The sequence below is a fragment of the Monocercomonoides exilis genome (assembly GCF_001643675.1).
Source record: "Monocercomonoides exilis strain PA203 chromosome Unknown scaffold25-1336746, whole genome shotgun sequence".
In the NCBI taxonomy this organism is placed as follows: domain Eukaryota; phylum Preaxostyla; order Oxymonadida; family Polymastigidae; genus Monocercomonoides; species Monocercomonoides exilis.
The window spans coordinates 447,562-471,020 of NW_027150570.1; the positions used below are offsets into that span (position 1 = coordinate 447,562).

At 40.8% G+C, this 23,459-nt stretch overlaps 10 protein-coding genes across 10 annotated transcripts; 9 read left to right on the forward strand and 1 right to left on the reverse strand.

The window, feature by feature from the left end:
• Positions 1-584: 584 nt before the first annotated feature.
• MONOS_7360 (uncharacterized protein) lies at positions 585-1,307 on the forward strand (the record flags this gene model as incomplete). Its single annotated transcript, XM_067877678.1, has 2 exons — positions 585-612; positions 799-1,307. 2 exons carry the CDS (start codon positions 585-587, stop codon positions 1,305-1,307), a joined length of 537 nt encoding a protein of 178 aa, XP_067726560.1.
• Positions 1,308-3,471: 2,164 nt separating this feature from the next.
• MONOS_7361 (uncharacterized protein) lies at positions 3,472-4,008 on the forward strand (the record flags this gene model as incomplete). Its single annotated transcript, XM_067877679.1, has 1 exon — positions 3,472-4,008. One exon carries the CDS (start codon positions 3,472-3,474, stop codon positions 4,006-4,008), a length of 537 nt encoding a protein of 178 aa, XP_067726561.1.
• Positions 4,009-4,041: 33 nt separating this feature from the next.
• On the forward strand, positions 4,042-4,740 carry MONOS_7362 (uncharacterized protein; the record flags this gene model as incomplete). The annotated part of the gene is made up of 1 exon (XM_067877680.1): positions 4,042-4,740. The coding sequence occupies one exon, from the start codon at positions 4,042-4,044 to the stop codon at positions 4,738-4,740; it is 699 nt and encodes a 232-aa protein (XP_067726562.1).
• Positions 4,741-4,844: 104 nt separating this feature from the next.
• Positions 4,845-7,546, forward strand: MONOS_7363 (uncharacterized protein; the record flags this gene model as incomplete). The annotated part of the gene is made up of 3 exons (XM_067877681.1): positions 4,845-5,657; positions 5,759-6,819; positions 6,928-7,546. 3 exons carry the CDS (start codon positions 4,845-4,847, stop codon positions 7,544-7,546), a joined length of 2,493 nt encoding a protein of 830 aa, XP_067726563.1.
• Positions 7,547-8,483: 937 nt separating this feature from the next.
• MONOS_7364 (uncharacterized protein) lies at positions 8,484-9,200 on the forward strand (the record flags this gene model as incomplete). Its single annotated transcript, XM_067877682.1, has 2 exons — positions 8,484-8,581; positions 8,936-9,200. The coding sequence occupies 2 exons, from the start codon at positions 8,484-8,486 to the stop codon at positions 9,198-9,200; spliced, it is 363 nt and encodes a 120-aa protein (XP_067726564.1).
• Positions 9,201-9,334: 134 nt separating this feature from the next.
• Positions 9,335-10,101, reverse strand: MONOS_7365 (uncharacterized protein; the record flags this gene model as incomplete). The annotated part of the gene is made up of 2 exons (XM_067877683.1): positions 9,335-9,922; positions 9,985-10,101. 2 exons carry the CDS (start codon positions 10,099-10,101, stop codon positions 9,335-9,337), a joined length of 705 nt encoding a protein of 234 aa, XP_067726565.1.
• Positions 10,102-10,815: 714 nt separating this feature from the next.
• MONOS_17638 (uncharacterized protein) lies at positions 10,816-11,141 on the forward strand (the record flags this gene model as incomplete). The annotated part of the gene is made up of 2 exons (XM_067870576.1): positions 10,816-10,953; positions 11,046-11,141. The coding sequence occupies 2 exons, from the start codon at positions 10,816-10,818 to the stop codon at positions 11,139-11,141; spliced, it is 234 nt and encodes a 77-aa protein (XP_067726566.1).
• Positions 11,142-12,056: 915 nt separating this feature from the next.
• MONOS_7366fu16736 (uncharacterized protein) lies at positions 12,057-21,042 on the forward strand (the record flags this gene model as incomplete). The annotated part of the gene is made up of 1 exon (XM_067877684.1): positions 12,057-21,042. One exon carries the CDS (start codon positions 12,057-12,059, stop codon positions 20,202-20,204), a length of 8,148 nt encoding a protein of 2,715 aa, XP_067726567.1. The 3' UTR covers positions 20,205-21,042.
• A 1,247-nt stretch (positions 21,043-22,289) lies between these two features.
• MONOS_15851 (uncharacterized protein) lies at positions 22,290-22,559 on the forward strand (the record flags this gene model as incomplete). The annotated part of the gene is made up of 1 exon (XM_067868752.1): positions 22,290-22,559. The coding sequence occupies one exon, from the start codon at positions 22,290-22,292 to the stop codon at positions 22,557-22,559; it is 270 nt and encodes an 89-aa protein (XP_067726568.1).
• Positions 22,560-23,126: 567 nt separating this feature from the next.
• MONOS_15852 (uncharacterized protein) lies at positions 23,127-23,366 on the forward strand (the record flags this gene model as incomplete). The annotated part of the gene is made up of 1 exon (XM_067868753.1): positions 23,127-23,366. One exon carries the CDS (start codon positions 23,127-23,129, stop codon positions 23,364-23,366), a length of 240 nt encoding a protein of 79 aa, XP_067726569.1.
• Between the last annotated feature and the right edge of the window lie 93 nt (positions 23,367-23,459).

The following is a 23,459-nucleotide window of genomic DNA, read 5'->3' on the forward strand; positions in this document are numbered from 1 at the left end:
TTGTTGCCTGTGTTTGGCCCAAAGGCAGTGATGACAACAGATGCATCGGAGGCGGCATGACTGAGAAGAATGGTGGAAACGCGCTTTGGAGCAAAAAGCTTTCTCAACTGATCTTGCAGAGGAGTTCTGCAAGGGAATTGAGGAGACAACATGGAAAGGATACCTCTTCGGCTTTGCACATTTTGGAAAGCAATGGGAGGAATGTGGCCACAAAGAAATACCAGACAATATTTTTGATTGGGCGTCGAATTGCGCAAATGTATTTTTTTTCCTAAGAAATGGTGGAATGTCGCTCACGTGCCTTCAAATCACAAGAGCTGCAGTTTCCTTATATACCAGTCTCGTTTTGAATACGTGCTTAGGAGATATCCCACTCATAAAGATGCTATTCAGAGCGTTCAGAAGAACAAGCAGATCAAAGAAAAAAAGAAAACAGAGAAATTTGGAACCCACAGACGTTGTTGAAGTATTTCGCAGATCAGGGACCGAATGAGACATTGAGCTTTAAGCAACTGACAATAAAGGTGATTGTGTTAACAATGTTATTTTCACCCTGCAGATTTACAGAGCTTGAGAGAATAGACATGAGAAATTCAAGGTTTAAAGAAGAAGGTATATATCTTGGATCGAGAATGAAGACTTCGGAGACCGAACAGTGATTGCTATTCTTCATTATTTCGGAGTTGCCACTTATTTGTCCTTATTTCGCGATTAAGATCCTCTGGGAGAGAGTTTAACAAGCCAACCCAAGCACAATCAGTTTTCTCCATAACACAAATCCCTTTGCCTCGTTGATAGCAGGAGGTTGTCGCAAACTTGCACATGAAGCACTGACCAACGCCGGGATACCAGACACATTTTCTCCATTCTCAATCAAGGCAGCTTCAATTTCGGCTTTGACAATGGCAGGTATTCCTCCTGTGCAGGTTGCAAAGTTTACTCGTCTTTCGCCACAAACAAACTCATTGGTTAAACATTTCTTTCGGGCGGATTTAGCGTCAGCAATGGGCAAGGTCATTGCTTCATCATCAGAAGGAACGATAAAGCAGGCGCAGAGTGCTGAAGAAGACAAACAGAGAAGAAGGAAAGAAAGACAGAACAATGATGAAAAGAATGTTACAGTTTTGAAAAAGCAGTTCAATATGAGACAAAGAAATGACAGAAACCAAGCGACAGATTTCTCCCAAGCAATAAAGCCTTCGAAGATTGAAGAACCAAAGGAAGATGGAAAAGAGGATACAGAATATGATAAATGGTTTATTATCAGAACAAGAGCTCAATCAAAGAAAGAAGAAATTCAGAAGTAATGGAAAGTGTCAAAAGCTGTAGTCTTGATTGTATCAGAAATGCCCAACTAACATTTGATCTCAAATGAAAGAGAAGGAATTGAATGGATGTATTTCTTGTGAATAAAGGTGCTAATGCACTTTTATTAGAAAAGAAAAACGAAATTCAATTCCTTCTCTTTTTCCCACAACTTTTTTCACTCCAAACCCCTCTTTAATATAAGTTTTTCACATTATCTTGCGTTCCACAATTCATTTTCTTAGCGTTTATTTGTTTTTTTAAAAACGCAAAGTTTTGATTTTTAATACAAATGCATTAACACTCACGTCGCTACCACATTGATCCTGGGCGATGACCCATTGATCGTGATCTCAAATGAAAGAGAAGGAATTGAATTTTATTTTTTCTTTTCAAAAATATTTTATATTTTTTGCAAAAAAAGCTTGAAAGTCCGTATTTTCCCCCATTTTAAAAGTCTCTTTTTTCAATTGAGTTTGTATTGATGAGATATATTTTGTGGAAAATTTACAGAATTTTTCCTCTTGTGGTTGTTGCAAAATCGATCTTGTCCGGTATTTTTTGCACAAACTTAATATCAATTTTTTTATAAAATTTTCTCTCTTTTTTTTGTTCACACGTAAAAAAAAAGTCAAAATAAAACAAAGACCATATTCATCTTCTTTTGCAACATTCAGCTGAACGAAACAATAAGGAAAAAAAATTCAATGAAAATGTTACTTCAAAAACGTTAATGTTTATCACACAAACCAAACAAAGAATTGAAAGAATTTGCTGACTCGCATTTCCCAAAAAGAATGAATGCGAACAGATTGCTGGAGTCAAAGAAGAAGAAGAAGAAGTTGATAAAGAAAAGCAATGACATTCATCACTCACAGAAGAAGTTGAAGACATTAAAGAGATTTTTTAACTGCTTTTCAGAAGCAAAATAATGGGTGTTTCCACCAAAAGAACCATATCAATCAAATTGAAATTTGATGAAAAACAATTGAAAGAAGATTATTCAGAAAATTCAGCTCTTCTATCTTCAGTCAAAGCGGCTTTCGCTTTGCTCCATTTGATAAATACAGAAACAAAAAAATATCTTCTCAATCCAATAAGTGCAATATTTCCTCTCTCTTTCTTCAATCTCTCTTTCTTCATCCACAAACAGCAGAATTCCAAATTGAAGCACGTGAACAGGAGGAGATCCATTCAGAAGATGTGTTGTTGAATGTGCCAATGAATGAAGAATGTGGATTTTTGGAAACAACTTCATTTCAAAGCACGATGACAGAGAAACAACAAACAAGGCATCGGCTCTTTTGGGGGGAAGAGAACACAAAGGCAATTGCACCGGCAACCTGAGAAATGGAGAAAGAGGAATTGAAGATCCCAAGAATGTTAATGATGAGGGATTTGAGGAGTTTGAATTACAGTGACTGCAATGAAGGAGAAGAGGATTTCCGAATGGAAGTTGATGGAACATGTAAAGAAGATGAAGATGTGAATGAGGAAAAATACACAACAACAAAACAAATATGAATGCAAATAAAAGAAATTCAAAATAAAGTGAATTACAAATTTGAATTTTACACTGGTAGAAAAAGATTGAAAGGTGAAAATAGAAACGAAAGGTCAAAAAAAAATTGCTCGAAATCAGCTGCAAAGCAACTTAAAGAAAAATTCAAGAAAAAAAAGAAGAAGAACAGGAAGAATAAAACTCTGATGAATACAGTTAACAAGATGGAGAAATTCACTTTTTGCCCGTTTTTAATTTATGATTCTTAATGATAAACAAAATAATCGTTTGGATTTTTTGATAACGCCCTAAAATGAGCTAAATCAAAAACTGATTTATAGAAGCTGACAATTAAATCTTCATATCCTTCCTCTTCCATCTTTTCGCACAGCTCTCTATACAACATCATTTTCTGATTTTCTTTTTCAATTTCCTCTTTCGCATTTCCATTCAGCCAGCTCCAGGTAAACAAAATAAACGAAGTTAAACTATTCTTCTATTCTCTTTTTCCGTTCAATGAACTCGATTCGCAATTGAGCGAATCAACAAACGCAAGGAGGAGGTTTGCTCCTCAATAATGAGTTTTGATCTTAAATTGTGGGTGGTTGAAGATCAAACTTCGCTTTCTAATTGACTTCTTGCTTACACCATTGTCCGCAGTTCAAATGACGCTAAATCCTGTTAGAATGGCAGACAGCGACAGCGAAGAGAAGACCGTTGATTTGGTTCAAAGGCTCAAGAGAGTTGAAAACTGGATGGATGAAGCATCGAGGAGCAGAGGAGGACTGAGTCACTCCGGAGTAGAAGGAATATTACCAAAGAGAAAGACGAAGAGGGAACTGCCAAGAAGAAGATCCCTGACGAGATCAAGCGAATCTGAGTCCGAAACAAATTGTTCAGAAATGATCGCAAAGAAGAGACACAGTCAGCGATTGAGGGGCAGTCGCGTACGTAATCAGATGAAGAGATGGGACCAAGAGGAAAGCAGCGAGAGCGATTCCGGAAGTACAGAAAAGCTGGAAGAAGAGCAGGGAAGATCGGAAGACTTTTTGGGAATTTCCCCAGACGAATGGCTGAAGCTCAGGAGGCAGGCTGGCGAACTGAAGAGATTTGTGGAGTTTTGCAAGGCCGGATCGATTAGAATAAACGATGATATCTTAAGCACGTTCATTCCTGAGACGGAAAAGAGTTTCTTTACCTGACATATGGATCCGAGTGGGAAAGCCTTAGCGGTGATGGGGGTCACCGCTGAAGGAAGAAAGGACTCACCAGAAGCTGTCCGGGTTATTAAATTGCTCCAACCTGCTCTCGAATCGGGGTTTGAAGCTGCCAATGCGATTGCAGCCCTTCCAGCAAGAGAATTAAAAAAGGTGTGCTTCGAAGAAAAAGAGAAGGAGCGTCTGAGGTGTCTTTTCTGTCCCTATGCGCTTATTGCCGGCTGTATCAGCAGAATTAACTTGTTGAAAGTTGTGCCCTACTCGGATTGGGAGAATGTGAAAGGCATTAAAAAAGGAGGAATGTCCAAGGATGAACCAGAGAACCTGAGAAAACTAGTGGAGAGCACTAGCTTTTTTCAAGCAGAGGGAGATGCAGCAGGATACGGTGCATCTCCCGACTCCACAACAGGTTTCGGGCCCACAACAGCCAGAGGGGGACTCTCGAGAAGATACAGTTCGGGAAGGAGCACCCAAGGATTTGTATACAGACAGCTCCAGAGAAGAGGATATGGCAGGAGCTTCACAGACTTCAAAGGAAAGAAGAGAACACCCCAGTTCCAGGCCCAGTTTGTTCCAACCATCGCTGGGAGGCCAGCCCCTATCATTGGACCATTGCCCCCAGCCCCCTCAAGGACCCAAGGAGGGACAGCGATGGAACCATCAATCAGATCCAACAAGTGGCCTCAGGAGTTGAGTGGCAGAGGAGAGAGAGAGTAGAGAGAAAAGAAAGAGCCGCGCTTTGCTGCAAGACCGAGAGAAGAGTGAGAGAGTCAAATTTCAGCGAAATGACTACATAACAAGAAACCGCAGCTCTTGGAGAGATGAGATCAGAAACGGAAGTGCCGAAACAATACGTGAACATCGGAAAGGTTGTGAGCTTGCTAGACCAAGAGAAGGAGAGAGAACGAGAAACCACAGGGGATTCTGTGACAAAGAGACCGAGAGAAGATGCGCAACACGCGACAACGAGAACAGAAGGAGACTCCGAATATCCCCGAGTGAAGGGACAGAAGAGCGAGAGGGAGAACGGGAAGAGAGTCTTGAGAGCTTCTGGGATTGTAATCGAGCCCCCAATTGGGAGCGCCCGGGAGGGGAGCTCGAGGATAGCTATATTAGATACTCTCGAAGAAGAAGGGAATACAATGACGCAACTTGGACACAAGACACCAGGGGTGAGGAGGAGAACAGCGAGTGGACCACCGAAGGAGCCACTTCCTGGGAGACTAGTGAACAGACCGAGAGAGTGGAAGAAGATTGGGGGAGACAAACAAGTGAGCTGTGGAATAAAAGCTCGATGGAAAAGTCCCCAATCCCCAATCTCACTGGAGGAGGGAAAACACAGACAAGAATTTCGGGGAACAACGGAGATGACAAACAATTATTTATCCCTTTTGGAGGAGGAATTGAAGGACGGAGTGGTGAAGCCCATGCAGGAGTCGGAGGTGAAGTGGTTCAACCTGACATTCATGGTTAGAAAGAAGAACGGAAAGTGGAGGAAGATCCTGGACTGCAGGGCGTCAAACGAGGAAGTGCAGGGAAAACACTTCAAGATGGATTCCCAGGAGACAGTGTTGGAACTCCTTGAGGAGAACGATGGAATGACCACTCTGGATATTTCGAGTGAATGCCAACATGTCAAGGTGGACGAACAATTCAGTCCCTATCTGTGCTTCAGCTTTCAAAATTAAGCCTATGCTAACATAGGGATGCCTTTTGGAGCAAATGATGCGTCCAGAGTTTTCACGAAGATAATGAGACGGGCAGCGTCATATATCAGAGAAAAGTGGAAGTTAAAGCTAGTGATACATCCAGACGACATACTCCTTATGCACACAGACAGGTATGCATTGAGATTGATCTCACAGGAGATAGCCCAGTTCCTGAGAAGTCTGGGATGGATGCATTCAGAAGAGAAACTGAAGCTGGAACCCACAAGGAGCGCGGAGTTTCTGGGATGGTTGTGGAACTCGGAGAAGATGGAAGTGACACTCCAGGAGAGGAAGAGAGTGCTGCTCCTGGAGGATGTGCGAAAGTGGATAGCACATGCAAGGAAGAGGAGGAGACAAAAGACGAGGGACTTAGCAGCACTCATCGGGAGGCTGAATTTTGTGAGGCTTCAACACACACCAGCGAGCTTGTGGATGAAGCGCATGCAATACGTGCTGAGGCAGGCAATAGCCCGCGGAGGCTGGAACGGGACAGTGATACCCAACCCAATGATGTTAGGAGAATTAACACATTGGAGGAAAACTCTGCGAGAGAACAGACCAAGGAGTCTGAGGAGAAGGAACAGACCAGCAGAGCTAACAACAGACGCTTCGGAGCTGGGATGGGGTGCAGTATTAACAATACCAACAGAGAACAAAGAGGAGAAGATATATGTCCACGGAAGTTGGACCCTCCAGGAGAGTGCGTTAGCGATAAACGAGAAGGAGTCCAGAGCAGTGTTGAGGACACTAGAGAGAAAGGGAGCATGGCTGCAACAACAGATGATAGACCATATTCGTTTAAAGACAGACAACATGTCCACGAGGTGGACGATTCAGAAGTAGAAGGGAGCGCCATCACTCATTCCAACACTGAGAGCATTGGAGATGAAACTGAACAGCCTGGACATTACAATACAGACGGAACATCTTCCGGGAGAGCAGAACATGGAAGCAGATTCACTCAGTCGGATGGCGAAAAAGCCGGACTACGCACTGAGGGGGGAGAAGGTCGCGGAGATATTGCGAATAGTCGCACCGAGAACACAAGATATAATTTCAGAACCAATTGCACCGGTGTCCTGCGGAAGTACTTGGAGACTATCCTCTCTGAGAAGGGAGAGAGAGAAAGAAATGCCAGAAGATGAGATAGTACTTGTCAATCCGTTCCTGAGAAATATCGGACGGACCCTGAAAGAGAAGATGAAGGAAGCCCAGAGGGAACCAACGATTCTGATTCTGCCAGCCTTGCGGGGACAGACCTGGACCCCGCTGCTGCCGCCTGGGCATTCGATAAAGACCCTGGAGACCTTTCAGGAGTGCATGATACCGGGAGCTATGAAGAGAAAGGAAGGCTGGAAATTACCCCCAGGAGAGGTTATAAGCGTTATACTGGAGAAGAGAATATTCAGGGGAGAGACATCTTCTTTACATGGGGAGAACACGTTGGAGCAATAGATAAAGCAGCAGCAATACTGAAAAATCAGAAAAGTGAAAGAGAAACGTGGAGAGCGCTACGAAGATTTAAACAGTTCCTAGAAAGAGAGAGCATAGATGACACCGTTCCACTCACAACCAAAGATGCCAAATGGATCATGGCAGAGCTCACCGAAACACTCTTGAATACGAACCTCTCGAGTGGAGTGATTCATCAGATGGTAATGAAAGGACTTGATTCAATTAACCTTTTCAGGGAGACAAAGATTGTTCGAAAGGACATTGAAACATTTCTAAAGACTAATGCAGGAGAGAAGCCGATGAGAGGCATGCGATATAAATCAATGTGGGATCTTTCAATTATTACTAAATGGGCATGAGCCATTCACGATATGACAAACTCATAGACACTTCACAGGAGAGCCCTCATCCTCACAATGATTTTTGAGAACTTAGGACCAGCGGAGCTGGAAAGAATGAGAAGTGGAACGACGATCAGCTGAGAGAACACTTAACTCACACAGGCACAGACAAAGATGTTTGGAGGGGAGATTATCAAAGTTTTTATTAATAAACGTCCAAACCCACGCATCGTTGCAGTTGTGGCACACCAACGTTGGATGGATTATTCAAAGACTACGTTTCAGAGTGAACATGTGTGGTTTGATTTAAAAGGGAGAAAACCTGCAAATTTGCAGAGAATTAAGAAAGAGTTAACTGCGATTCTGAGAGAAAACTGAATACCCGATACATTTACCGCGAACTCGATAAGACACGCAGTGATTACACACTCAGCAAGACGAGAAGGAGCAGACTGGAAGGCTATTAATGCTTATGCGAGATGGGAGCCAGGTTCAAGAGTGGACCAGGAATATTCTTCAGTGCTGCCGGTTCAAGATACAAACTGGATCCTGGAAACAATCGGCGGATCAGTACCCCTGGCTGAGAAGAGAGACAAGTCGGAGATGGATAGCGAAAGAAAGGATATTATCAACGAGGATACAGAATCTGGAGCAAAGGAGCATCATGAAGAGACATCACAAACTGGGGGAAAGGGGGACATGAGCAAGAGAAAGAGGTCGACGAGACGAGAGACAATTCGAGAGAGGAGCTCGCATCACGAGAGCGATGTTACAGAACCACCCAAAGGTGATGAGACAGCTCCCATAATTCCACGCAGCATCATGGAGCTGAAGGAAAGCAGACAGACTGCCTCATAGAAAAAATATGAGATTAATCGGAGGAAACGCGGAGAGAGAAGCATAGGGCAAATTGTCATGACTGTTCAGGCGCAAAGGACCAGATCAAGAACACCCTATGCACATCCCAAGAAAGGGAGGGAGGAGAGACAGGGGCCGCACTTTCTCTGCAGTCCCTCTATACATCCGCCGCACGAGAAAGTGCAAGGCAGGAGGGTTTAAGATCAGGGGAGAAAAGAGAGCGAGTGGTTTCAGGACTCATTATTGAGGAGTAAACCTGCTCCTTGCGTTCGAAGATTTGCTTTATTGCGAATTGATAGAACGCAGTGAGACAGGATTTGCTCCGAAATAATACGAACGCGGATGGAGAGACTCAGAGCGGCTGGGTGCGTAAGAGAGAGAAACAGATTAGGAAGATGACGTGAAAAAGGGCGAGATAGCAGAGGAGATGGGAAAAGAATAACCGCCCAGAAAGATCTAACGCACCTGAACCTGTATTGAGAAGCAGTGAAGGAATGAAAAGTTGGAAGAAGGATCCCACTCTTTTTATTGGTATCGATCAAATGCAAGGAGAAGAATTAGGCTGACCCACACAGTGCGTGGTGTGTGGTTTAGCTCTGCTGGATCAGCAGAAGAGCGGGAGGCAGAGCACATCACACGCAGTTTTCTTTTCCACGCCTCGCGGAAGCTAGAGTGGTTTTTTTTTCTGCTCCGACCAGAATACTCGCCTCACCGGATCCCTGCACTGAATGCAGGAGACAGCTCCGAGGGGCAATGTCCCCTGCCCTCTGGTCTTCGTGACCAAGGCGAAAAGGCGAAGTCGGGAGTGAAGTGAAGCGGACAATGCATTATTTCATTTAACAATTTTAAACATTATTGCAAAATTTTTTCATCTCGCCCTTTTTTCCACGTCATTTGGGGTGGGTGAAGTTTTTCACTCAAACCACCCATAATTTAAGATCAAACTCATTATTTCGGAGCAAATCCTGTCTCACTGCGTTCTATCAAAAGTTCAACAATTGCAAATGCACTCAATGTTGTTGCTTCATTGTTAATTGTTGGTCCAAGCATTTCCTCCAAAATGAAATCGACAGCCTTTTCACACAGGAAGCAATCAGGAGATTCTGCTTTTCTCAAAATAACATTCACAAAAAGAAACAGGCAGCACACATGGACATTTCTATAATTAAACTTAGATGCCATGTACATATCAATGATAAGCGTTGTCAGCTTGGAGTATTTTTCGTCCTGTATTTGGCCATATATCGCAAAAGAATTCAATGCGTGGAGCCATCTTTCCAAAGCAATCGTTTCATTCGCTTCTTTTTCTTTTCTATTCCAATTCACGCTTTTCGATAGCCCTTCCAGTTCTCTTGTTGCTTCTCTCACAAAATGCAGCTCATCCACAATCATTCTTTCCAATCTTCTATCATTGAGAAATCTGCTTATCAAAAACTGCCAAGCAGATAGATACTCATTTCGCTTCAGATTGTGATGCTTCTGGTGATGTTGAATGATTTCAGTTATTTCCTTCAAATGCACTTTTTGTTCGACAGACTTATTAGAAATTAAATTTAAAAAAAGCAAACATAACAAAAATGAAATAGAAGTGCTCATACACCATATCCCATTTCGCTCAAAGCCAGCAATGCTATTTCCACTTCTTTTTGAACTTCGTCGGTTTCCTCCTTTACAAATGCAGCTTTCAGAAGGTTGGACATGCAAATTGAAAGCATTTCAGAATTAATCCACCTGATCAACAAAAGATTGCATTCGCAAAGATCAATCAAAAACTTTATGCTTTTTCTTTTTTTTTCTTTTCTTCATCAGCAATCATCTGCACGATTTTTCTGCTCACAGAAGATCTATCTAATTGTACATTCCATACATTTTGCAATGTTCTGCAATATCCCATGTGCTTCGGCAGCAAAATTGCATTTTCCAAAACAATTTTCTTTTCTTCAATCATTCCGGAAATTTCTTTGAACAATTCTTCTGACAAAATTGAACAGAATTCATTTCTATCCATTTCTTCCATTAATTTATTCATTTCTTCAATTTTTTGCTTTTGTTCAATTTCAGCGCAATGTTCAAGCTCAGAAAACAATTCTTCGAAAATAATAAAAATTACAAGAAATAAAAAGCCTGTTAAATATAAGAAAACAACTACAAACTTGTGAACTTTTCAGTAAGATCTGACTTGAATTTTTCATTAACACTTTCATCTTCATCACCATCATCTTCTTTTCCTTCACCTCCTTCTTCTTCTCCTTCTCCTTCTCCTTCTTCTTCCTCTTCAACTTCTTCTTCTTCTTCTTCTCCTCTTTCCAGTTACACCTCCCCCATGAATAGGCGTTCTACACGCAACTTTGATCACATCTTTGAAGAGATGCTTATCTCTCTCATTGTCTTCATGAGCAAGCACCCAGGCAGACCTCTCTTCAACATCGATGAATGGGCACTGGTTGCAAAATGTGTCAAAGGAAAGCAAAAAAATCCATTGGCATCAGCTGAGCTGTATTTCACAGCAGACAAATGTGTGCAGCCGGTTGATGTTTTGTGATCAGCTGCTGAGAGTTGGATTCTTCGTATGTTTGAGAGAGAAATCATTCTTTTCAACATTATTATTAAAGATTAATAAACCTATTCGTTTTTATTTAAATACAACATTTGTTTCCAGTTTAATCTTCCTATGAAGCACTCATCAGTGAATGTGTCTCTCTGCTCTCTTCTGCACCCACTGCAATGCCCAAGAACAGCAAGAAAAGTGTGCTAGCTGTGAAACAAGGATGACTATTAGCTTGTTTTTGTTCCTTCTATTAAAGAACAAGCAGAAGAGTTTGATTGGGCAGAACAGAAAGGAACAAAGGAATGAAAGGAAAAGCGAACAAGAATGTTGTGTTTATATCGTTGGGAGATCTTCGTGAATGAACTTTGCATTTATTTTGATTTCTTTCTTTCTTTCATTTTGAATTGATGAACTGCTGCAAATATCTGAGAAGTTAAATGATGTGAATAGAAACGAATATTTTCTGATGGTTTTCGACAACTGTGATATGTGCTTTTTTTAATGCAATTTATTTCTTTTCGAATGCTGATCGTTATTTCATTTTTAAGGGATATTTTTTGTTGGCTTCGTAACATTTTATTGGACTTTTGCTTTCTATCCTTTGTATTCCATTGAAATCCATTCGAAAGAATTGCATTTTTTGAAAAGACATTAAGTGTATCCTTCTTTTTGTGAAGAAAACCATTGGTAGTTCACAACATATTTTTTGAATTTCATTTGATTTTTCTTTTTCTCAAATTTTGAAAAATATGCACTCAAAGGAATGGAATTTGAAAAAAAAACTCTCATCAAATTTGTTTTTTTATTGAAAATAAATGAAATTTAATAAACTTTGGTAAATAAACAACAAACATCATCCATTGAACGATTTGCCACAAAACTACATCTGTAAAGACCAAATGAACGAGACTTGATAAATGAAAAGAACGAAATTATTAAAAAAAAAAGAATAAAGATAAAATAACATTTGGAAACATGAAATTTTTTGTCTTCATTTTCTGAAGGTTATGAGAAGCATATTATTTAATTTTGAGTGAAGATGAGTTTTTCCATAAGATCAAATGTGACCCATAATAACACATTTCAAATTTGAGATAAAGAAAATCATTTTTAAGCACCAAAATGAATTTAGCAGTTGTTATTTATGCCATTTGGGGGAGTATAATTTACGGGCATTGCTTGTTCGAGGATGCCGCAAACGATAAAGTTGAAGCTATTCCAGAAATGAATGTTTTGCAAATGATTCCTGCAAGTGGTTCGACGACTTCAACAGAAGCTGAAAATAGTTGCAATATAAAGGAAACTTATATGCAAGCACATTATTGTGAAAAGAGTTCTGAACATGATGAATCTGAGAGATGGAAAGAAAAATGGAGAAAGATTCAAAACAACAGAATCGAATCCACTAAAACAAACACAAACAAAAACAATTTCATATCTGAAGGAGATTTATCAAGTGTAAATGTGCGCAATGTTAAGAAGGCATATGAAGGAATTGAAGAGAGCAAGATGAGGAGTCACATGATTCTGATAAATTCATCAGTCCATTGCATGAATTTGGGGATGTTTGCAAATGGAAATACAAGTTCAATAACTCTGAGGGCAAAAAGTGCTGCGATGATTTCTGGATGCTATTTTGAGGTCAGAAGCGAAATAAGTCCATTTGATTTGTGTTTCAGTCAAATTCGACTTACAAACTTGACACTTCGATCTTGGAATGCACAACAAACTCAAATGCCTCCTCTTTTCTGCACCCAATTGATGGGATCTAAAGACCAGTCTGCCAGTTACGTTTCTGTTTGCTCGTCACATTTTTCATCATTCAAGATATCTTCTCCTCCATTTCTATCTTCTTCGTTTGTTGAGAGTGTTTCACTCACAGGTTCGTTTTTCTCCAATATTTCAACAGTCCCAACACGCAGAGTGGATCCTTTTTCTCCAGGATATGGATGCACCACTCAGATGAATGACTGCTCATTTTCGACAGTTTGCGATGTGTATGATGGAGGGATTGTCCCATCCCTGAACAACCCATTTGCTTCTCTGACTGCCTCAAACACTTCGTTCGTTGAGTGTTGCAGGACAAGAAATATTGAATTCATTGGAAGCAAAGAAAACCCATTGAATCCAGGGAGACAAAATGTGACAGACGATGGAGCAAATTCATTTATTTGGTGTGAGTGGAACGGGTCGAGGGCAACTGGATCTGACGATTCTGTTTCAGATGGAATATCGAGTGGAGGTGCGATCTGCATGTATAATCTCAGTTCTGGAGAACTTTTCGTTTCGAATTGCATATTCAATGGATGTTTTGCAAATAGTCGTGGAGGTGGAATTATGTGCCATTCAATCAAATCTGTTCATGCAGAAAATAATGTGTTTGAAAATTGTACAGCGCAATACCATCACGGAGGAGGATTGTTCGCTTTTTCAATTTCATCATGTACAAGAATCTGTGGATGTGAATTTCAGAATTGCAATGGAAGAGAGTTTCGAGGAGGTGCTTATCTTTATGATTTTAATGTTTCAGGAACTGATTGCTTTGGAACAGAAAATGAAAATGGGGAGAGAGCATCTGTGTTTGATTGCAGTTTCATTTCATGCTCAATAACTGCCGGAAACAGTGGTGGAATGTATTGCGTATTTGCAATGGAACAATTTCATTTGAAGAGCATAAACTTCATTTCTTGTTCAGCTTTGAGAGATGCTGGAGGATTGTATTTTTATCCAAATCTGCCAACTGCTCCTTCTGAGGCATTTTTTTGTTATTTTTTGTTCTTTCATGAATGCAAAACCGGAACTTCTTCATCATTAATCAGATGTGATGTTGAATTTGTTGATAGCTTCAATGTCTTTTTAAATTCAGCAAATCCATTTTTTGAATGCTACACCACAAACACAGATGAACATAGAGTCCACTATGCATTCAATCATGCATTTACAAACACTTGGTCATATGACAAAACATCAAAAAAGAATTGGCTGAAGGATGGAATTCTTTATCGTTTTGTTGCTGCTGATGGAGGAGTTGATGACAAGTTGTGTGGAACAGATGAGTTAACTGCATGTCAAACGATTGGCATTGCAGTCAATTGGAGTACAACGCAGGAAGTCTTGTCAATCACTCTGTTGGAAGGGAATCATAGCAATGAAGAGACAGAAATATCCATTGAATCGAAGAAGATGAGAATGACAGGGAAAGGAAAGGAAAGAAGTATTATTGAGACGAAATCTTTATCTCTATCTTCAACAGCATTGTTCAGAGTTTTGAGTGGGAAATTGGAGGTTGGGCATGTGGGAATTGATCACAACTCGGAAAGAGATTCCAGTCCGAGTGTGTTTGTTGTTTCTGACAGGAGTGGTTCACTTTCGCTGGAAGATGTGTTGATCTCTTCGAGTGTTGCTGAAGCGAAAATTATGACTTCATATGTTTTTGTTGTGAAACTTTCACAGCTGGCAATGACCGACGTGGAGATTAAAAACATGAAAGTGAGCCAACCTCTGTTTGCTGAGCCATCATCAACAGAGGATGTTTCAGACGAGAGTTTTCTGTCAAATGTGACAGTTAGGAATGTGAATCTGACAGAAGGAGATGGGGTGGTTGTGGCAAAGAGTGTGAATGGAGATGAGATATTTTCTGTGAGCAACACAACAATAGAGCAATGTGTATGCGAGAATGGGAATGGAGGGGGAATATATGTTTGCTTGACAGGTGATGGGAAAATTGCTGTGAATGGAACAAGTGTGATTGATGGGAATAAGGCAGAGAATAATGGAGGAAATGGAGGGAGAGGAGGAGGGATGTTTGTGTTGATGGAGAGCGAGGGATGTGGATTGTCAATTGAACAGGATGTTGAGTTTTCGAAAGTGAAGGAGAATGTTGCAGAATATGGAAAGGATGTGTTTGTGTGTTGTGGGAGTGGTGTTTTGTTGGAGTCCAAGGTGAATTCAAACACATTTGCATTTTTTGACACAAGTGCCATTCCATCAGATGTGTTGAAATTGAGTGGGAGCGAGAATGGGAATGAAAGTGGAGTGATTCCATTGTTTGTGTATTTGTGTTCAATGGGAACGAAGATGATTGTTGATGGGAGTGGAAGAAATGGGATGAACCACAACCATTGTGGGTTTGAAGGGTTTGGGTGTCAGACAGTTGATTATTGTGCGAACTCAAGATTGAGTGAAAGTTCAAAAGAAATAGAGATTGTCTCATCTTCTTCAATAAATGATGAAATTGAAATCTCTTCATTTGGTGTGAGTATTTCAGGCAGAATAGCATCATCTTCAGATGAAGAGGAGAGGATACAGGTGAATGTGAGTGATGGAGGACCAGACACACAAGATTGGCTTGTTGGATGTTCGAGTTCACTGGCAATGAGGAGACTTTCATTTGTTGTGAAAGGTCAGATGAATCCAAGGAGAAGTGCATTCATTCACTCAACATCAACACTCAATCTGACTAACTGTTCAGTCTCATTTGAGAGTGAGGCATTGACAGATGGAAAGATAGGATACAATGCGATAAGCATTGAGGGAGGAGAATTAATCATGAATGGATTTGTGATGGATGGGGGAGTGACACTGAAGATGAATGAGAAATCACCAATATCAATGACTGCTGGAGTAAAAATGGAGATTATGAATAGCAGAGTGAGAGGAGTGGACATAACTGGAGTAGATGGGGGATGTTTGAATGTTGGGATGAATGAAGGAGGAAGTGCAAAAGTTGAAGAATGTAATTTGTCTTCAATATGCTCAGGGGGGAGTGGAATGAAAGGAGGAGGGATGATGATATCAGTGGGGAAGGGAGTGAGCTTGGAAATGAAAAATGTGAATTTATCAGGATGTGAAGTTCCATCAGAGGATAGAGAGGATGGGGGAAGAGGAATGGGAGGAGGGATGTTTTTTGAGCTTCCTGAAGAGTTTGGATTATTTGTGCTTGAAGGAATGGAATTTGAGGGATGCAAAGCCTGGAAAGGGAAGAATATGTTTGTTTCTGGATGGAATCTGAGTGAAATTGTGAACAAGGAGCACCTGAAATGGAAGATGAGTTCAGAGGAGTTGGAGTCATTGGATGAGTTGTGTGGATGGGAAAGGAAGACGACAGGAGAGGAGGGATATGTGATTCCATTGGTTGTGTATTTGTGGAATAATTGGAGTGGGAATGGGTTTGTTTCGAAGGAAAAAGGAGGAGACTTCAGTGGGTGTGGGTTTTCAGAAGCACCATGCTCATCAGTTGATCACTTGATATTGCTGAGATATGAACCACTTGGAGAAGGAGCATCGCACATCAAGATTGTTGGATCAGGGCTGCTTCAAAAATCTATTTCATTTTTGTCATCATCTTCTTCTTCAAAAACTCCGATTGTGTCAATTGAGGGAGAAAAAGAAGGAACAAATTTGAAAGTGAGTGAGGAAGGAAGGAACGAAGGTAAAGAAAAAGGAAGGGGGATGATAACATCGAATGTTTGCCTTTCATTCACCAATATTTCATTTTCTTTGCCAAATGAATTGGGGAGACATTCATCGCTCATTCAATCATTATCCTCCTCAGCAGCATCACTTTCAATCATGAGATGCTCATTTGTTTGTGAGGATTCAACAAAAGAAACGAAATACTATTTGGTGAGTGAAGATGGAGGGAGTGTGGTGATTGAGGATTGCACCCTTTCTCAATTCAATCTGGCCAAAGGGGTTTTAGAGTTTGCCCCAGAAGTGGAAGGGATTGATGTGATGAATGTGTCTGCTTCGAACACAATAATCTCAGGAAGGAGTCTGATATCGCTGAGTCAGCCATTGGTGTCAAACATGTTGATCGACAAAGCAAGAGAAAACGCAAAACAAAGAGTGAGGGTGAACAGCTCCTCATTTGTGAACATCACATGTTTGGAGGACAGGGCAAGTGTGATGAGTGTGGGATCGTTCTCATCAGGGATGGAGTGTGTGATTGAAGGGTGTGTGCTGACGAAGTGCATGAGCGAGAGAAGCACAGAAGGCGGAGGGATGAAGATGCTGATGAAGAGAGGAGAGTCGGAGGTGAAAGTGAGTGGGTGTTCGTTTGGGATGTGTGTGTGCTCGACAGGGAATGGAAGGGGAGGAGGGATGATGATTGATGCGCTTGATCCGAATGGGGAATGCTCCAACACGGAAATGCCACCACTTGGGCTGAGATTGGAGAGCATCCGATTCATGATGAATGATGCATTTGTGGGGAAGGATGTGTTCATCCGGTGTGACTCGATTGAGTTGCAGCTGAATGAAAGACTTTTTGGACTGGACTTCAGCCAGGAGGCGCTGAAGGGGGAGAAGTCGATGTGTGGGAGCGATGGAAAAGGGAAAGTTGATGTTGACCTGATTCCGCTGATCACATTCTATTATTCTTCACAGGTGTTTGTGTGTGTGAATGGGAGTGACAGCAGGCAGTGTGGAGCACAGAGCAATCCGTGTGAGAGCATTGGGAATGCTGTGCAGCACATCGAACGAAGTGTTGTGAATACGATTCTTATTGATGGGGAAGGGATGATGGGAGAGGGATGTGTGATTGGGGATGTGAGGATGGTGTCGATCCGGAGGGAGAAGGCGACAATCCATTTTGAGGGGAAGATTGGAGGAAGAGGAGAGGAGAGGAGTGTGATGGTGTTTGTGAATGAGTGTGTTGTGGAGAGGTGCCAGTTTGTGTTTGGAGAGGGATTTGAAGGGGTTGAGGGGAGTGTTTTGAAAGAGAAGAATGGGAGATTGGAGATTTCAGAGTGCATTTTCAGCTCGTCAGCAATGGATCTGGTGATGGAGAGCATGATTCTTGATGTGGAGAGTGGAGAGGTGAAGATGTGCGAAACGTTGTTCAGTGGAATTCATTCAGCTGTGCCACTTCTGTCGTTCTGTGGAGAATCGTGTGTGTCAATTGCTGAGACACGAATATCGAATATCGAGTGTGAGGGAGAAGTTGTGAGAGTTGGGGGAAAAGCGAAGGCAGAGATGAAGGAAGTGAAGTTTGAGAATATGTCAGTGGCTTCTGAAGGAAGCGTGATGAAGATGGATGGAGCTGAAAGGGGGTTGAGTGTGCTGAACTGTTCCTTTGCGAAATGCTGGAGCACAAACAAGAGAGGAAGGGTGATGAGGATATGTGAGTGTGTGGATGTGAGTGTTGGATCGTGTGTGTTTGATGGAGAGGAAGGAGAGGAAAGAGAAGAAAGAGAAGGAAAGGATGAGAATGAGGATGATGGAAGAGGCGAAGAGTTTTGCAGATGGGATGGATCTGTTGTGGATGTTGTGAAGAGTTCAGTGATAATGAAAGATACAACAATCTCGAATTCACCAGATGGTGGAATAACAATGAATGGAGGAAATATGATAATTGAAGCAGGGAATTTCTCAAACAATAATCCATCGATTGAAGGATATCCTTCACTGAGAAGAAACATCATCTGTTCTGATTCAGGAACATTGAATGTGATGAGTTTGAAAGGAGGAGATGGATTGGAGAGAAATACATCACTTTGGATGTTGAATGACGGGTGCAGTTTTGAAGGGATTGTTTCCGAAAGAGCATCATCATTCTTCATCCCAGTGTTGGAGGGTGTGGAAGCAAAAGAAGAGACAGATAGAATGAAGCTGATATTCAAAGGAATGCTTCTTTTTCCATGCAATCTGTCATTCTCAGTTGTAAAGAGGAAGGGAGATGAGATAGAGATTGAAAAATATGATTTTGATTCAAATGGGGTTTTGTCAGAAAGAGAAGTTGAAGGAAGTGTGGAGAAAGATCTCATCAGCAGTTGCGATGATGAAATCGAGGTGAGTGTGCATATTTTGTTTGGGGGATCTGACGATTCGTCAACCACTGAATCTTTCATCCTGAAGAACAAAAGCGATGGAAAAACAAATGAAGAAGGAAAACTTGTTGAAGGAGGAAAAGAAGGGAAATCTTATTGGTTGTTGGTTGTGATTGTGCTTGTCGTGATGTTCTTGATTGTTCTGATTATTTCAGTTGTTGTGACAATTCGATGGAGAAAGCAAAAGAGAAGAACAGAAGAACTGGAAGTTATTGTGAATGATTCCGTAAAGAAAGATCCGAAACTGATTGAGATGGTTACGATGGAGATATCACCAGAAGAGCAATGGAGGCGAGCAGAGAGAGAGGCAGAGAAGAAAAATGAAGAGAGATTCAAGAAAAGAGAATATGATACGAATATGCAGCATTCAGAATCATCAGAGCATCTTCTATCTGAGAGTGGCTCAACAGAATATATTCTGGGAAGAGACTCAGACAAGATTCCTGATTGGGCATTGGAGAAGGATGAAGAAGAAGAGATAAGGAAGCGAACTCCATCACCTTCCATTTCATCGACTTCAACCACAGACACATCAGACACAGAATCCACATTTGTTCGAGGGGAAGATTTGTGCCCAACAACCTCGTCAATGTCGAATCTGGTGGATGCAATGGCTTGTTCATCGCCTCATGAAAAGCTGATTGTGGATTTGAGAGATTCATTGTTCATGTTGCTTCATGGAAGAAATGAGAAGAAAGAGATGGAAATCGGGAGCCTTCAACAAAGAGAGCAAACAGCTGCCCAGATCCTGTTTTGGGTGGCGAATGGGGCTCTCCATTCATTTGAAGAAATGGAAAATCTGCTTCAATCTCTTTCCAATCTGAGTCCTCACATTGTGCTGTTCTCCGAACACATGGTGATCTGCATCGTGATGCATTCAGACTTATTGTCTGATGATTCAGACTCATCATCCACATCATCAACTGTTGTCACTTCTGCCAGTGATGAAAGCTACTCTCTTCCTTCATCTGCGTTTGAGGATGAGGATAGTTTCAAAAAAGAATGTCTGAGATGGAAGGCACCTGAGCTGCTGATGAACAAGAACATGGGAGCAACAAAGGAGTCAGTCTCGTTCTCGATTGGGATGATACTGTGGGAGTGCCTGACTCTGCAGATACCGTTTGGGGAGTATGAGGCAGAGGTGGCGGGGCAGAAGATTGCGAACGGAGAGCGGCCAGCACTTGAGGCAGTGCAGTGCTCTTCCTTCTTTGTTCTTGTGAAGAGCTGTGTGTCCCAGTCGCCTGGTGCACGCCCCTCCCTTGTCCAGCTCAAAAGAGAGTTCATTGGGCGCTTCCCGCCTGGCGCAGCTGTCCTCACCCTCACAGACGCAGTCGACCTCGAAGATTCGACTGGCAGGCGCAGGCAAGGCACAACATCTTTTGCCTTCTCAGCCAGCAGCACTGCCAGCGAAGCTCAGCCAATGGTCATCACCAAAAACTGAGAATGAAAAAGAAATGAAAAAAATATGAATTTGAAAGAAGAGAATTACTATTGCACTTGCGATGATCGCCAGTGACATTTGTTTTGTTTTTGTTTTGTATTTTGTATTTGTATTTTTGTTAAGTTTGTTTGTTTGAGCAAAGCACATATTTTGCTCCTCTTGGACTCATTTTCGCAGAACAGGCGATTCTCAACGACAGAGTCGCACTGCCATGTGCTTCTGCATCCTTGCTCAGACTTGTGACAACCAAGGGCTTTCCTCAAAGCCCTCCGGAAAACAATAGTCGATTGTCTGAGCCAGGCCTTGCCAATTCGCATAACATCACCCTCGGCCTTCTTGGACAAAGAATGGCACAAAAGTCAAACACGAAAGGATATTCCATGTGCACAAAATTGGGAATATCAAAAATAATTCTTATTTTTCGTTATCATAATTTTATTTTTTATTTTGTTTTTAAAAAGTCATATTTCGTTTTGTTTCTTATTTATTATTTCTTATTTCTTATTTCTTATTTCTTATTTTTTAACAAATTTCGTTTCATCTCAATTTTTTGTTTTGCTCAGTTTCTGCTTATTTTGCTCTTCATTATTTATCTGAGCTTATTCAGCTTCTCTTCTTCGTTTTTGGATGGAGCAAAGTTTTTTTCAAATTTCAGAACATTCATACGCACATTCTGTGAATTTGATCTTCATTTTGATAATTGAAATATGTATTTCCACTTTATCCTTTTATTGTTTTAATTACTGTTGCTTTTATTGTTTTCATTTTCCTTGCTCAGCGAAAATTGCGTTATTATCACAACACAAATTGTTTCAATAGATGAATTGCACAATTTTTGTGTAATTGTGAAATTTTTGAAAAATTTTGAAATTCCTATATGTTATTTTGAAATAATCGAGTAATTTTGAAATTTTTCAGAAAAATTGAAAATAAGGCAGTTATTTTAAGTTTCACAAGTGATATTCAAGTTAAATAAAAATTGTGGAAAGATCTGAATTTTTCTTTTGAAAATTACAGCATTCTCATATCGCAGTTTATTTATCACAACGATTATCAAAAAAATTATGCACAATTATCGAACTATCACCAATCAATAATGTGTATCAAATCGTTTATTTTAATTTTATTCCAACTATAAAAATTAAAAATTATTAAATATTATTTCACAAGTTTATTGTGACTGTTTAAATATTTTTGTGACAACAAATGATTGTCAATGTTCAAAACATTAAAAATTTCAAAGAGAAAAATAATAAGAAAATATTTAGTGACTTTCTTTGCCTGTAAACTGTGAACGCAACCGGTGAAAACAATCATTTATGAATCGAAGCTGCACCTTCAATGAAACAGATGACATTCTATACCTTTTAATGTTAGAAAAATTGACAAAAACCGATGATTGAGAGGAATAAAGCAGCATAATTGTCAGATTCATAAAGTTGGTTTCTGTTAAACCACAACAAATTTGAACCGAAAATGAACATATCATATCTATGGAAATGATTTTTCACTGGATAAAGAAGAAAAGAAGCAAATATTCACAAACGATTTACTGATTTTTTGTTTCTTTTTGAATAAATGTCTTTCTTCTACTGCTTAATCTCTTCAAACAGCTATCAAATCACTGTGTGTGGAACGTATGGTAATATGTGTAATCTGAGTTTAATGTGAAATTTTTCAAAGCCTTATTGAACAAAATTTTGCTTAAAAATGAAATACAACAAATTTTTGAATCGTTCAATCAGTGATTAGGCACAGGAAACAGGATTTGGAGCTATTCACAGACTGGAAATAAAATAAAACAATACGTAGTTTTGTTTAACATTTTTTCCATAGAGAACGAGCACACAAACCTTTTGCCATAAAATTTTATAAATATCAACTTTATTCATCACAGCTCGAATCCTCCAAAATACAACTAAGTGTAATTTGAAATTACATATTTTGCAATTTGAAAAGATTCTGAAATGACTTTCACATCTTTTTCGCTCATGCTGAATACAGATCAGCCTTTCCATTCCGAAGGCAAAGAAGCGAAGACAAGAAAGTGACTGGGGTGTTTCATCGGTCCATGCGGCTATCACTATGTGCGACGCAGACACTGGATGGATATGTTGTGGCGCTTTCGGCAACACTTTCAGTGTCGCTGGTGAAACAGCATCATTAATTTGCAATGTTGGTGGGTTCGTTGTTAAAAAGAAAGTGGATCTTAGTATCGAACGGCGTGAAAGCGTTCCATTTGATCTACGTTCTGTTTATCCTTCTGAGAAACAACCTTCCACAGCGCAGCTGGTGTTCCGATCTGCTCAGTCGAGGAGTGCGACTGTGAAGACAGACGACGAAGTCATTAGATGAGGAGTTGAAGAGAATGAAGTGTGGAAGATTGAGGAGATGGTGGTGAAACTGGCAAGAAAGATTCTGGAGCTGAGGAAGAAGCCCAATGCAGAGGTGAAGGATATGATGAAGCAGTTTGTGGAGATAATGAAGAAGATAGAGCTCAGCAAGGAGGAGTGGTGAGTGTAAATTGCAAACTGATACTAATGGTTTGGCGATGCATGCTGTCATGCTTTTTTCACTGGCCTCTGCATAGTGCGGGATGGTTTTATCTTTGGCTTTGATGATTCTGCAGTTGGGGCTACGTGAAAAGTACCAGGAGAAGGTTGCAGTGATTATTTAAAATGGAAGTGTTGTGGTCCTATCGGTACACACAAGCGGAAATGGAGTTGTTGTGAAGTTGGGCGTTGTGTGAGTGTCGATGGAGAAGTTAATTGATGAGGAGGAGAAGATAAAAGGAAAGGAGCAAATTCCGGGATCATCGAAAGATCTGAGAAGAACGAAGCTGTGGCTAATGGTGGTGGCATTGATGATATTTGTGGTGGTGAAGGAGGAGTGGAAGCAACTGTGCTGTTGAAGATAAACAAGATGGAAGAGGAAACGAAGATGCTGTTGGAGCTGTCGAAAGTGCAGGAGCTGACGATAATTGAACAGAAGGTGCAATTCAAGTATCTGATTGAGAAGCAGCAGACAGCACTTGCGCAAAAGGAGAATGAGAAGAATAAAAAGAAGGTCTTATATGAAGAAATTGTGGGGAGGCAGGCTGGGCAGGCGAAGGAGCAGGAGGAGCTGGTGTTGCGGGGAAACATTGACATAGAAAGTGATTGACGGGCAGAGAAGAAAGGGGCGAGAGAGTGTAACAGTACGAATAGTAGATGGATGAACAGAAGAGGAGGCGAAGAAAACGAAGAAGCAGAGGAG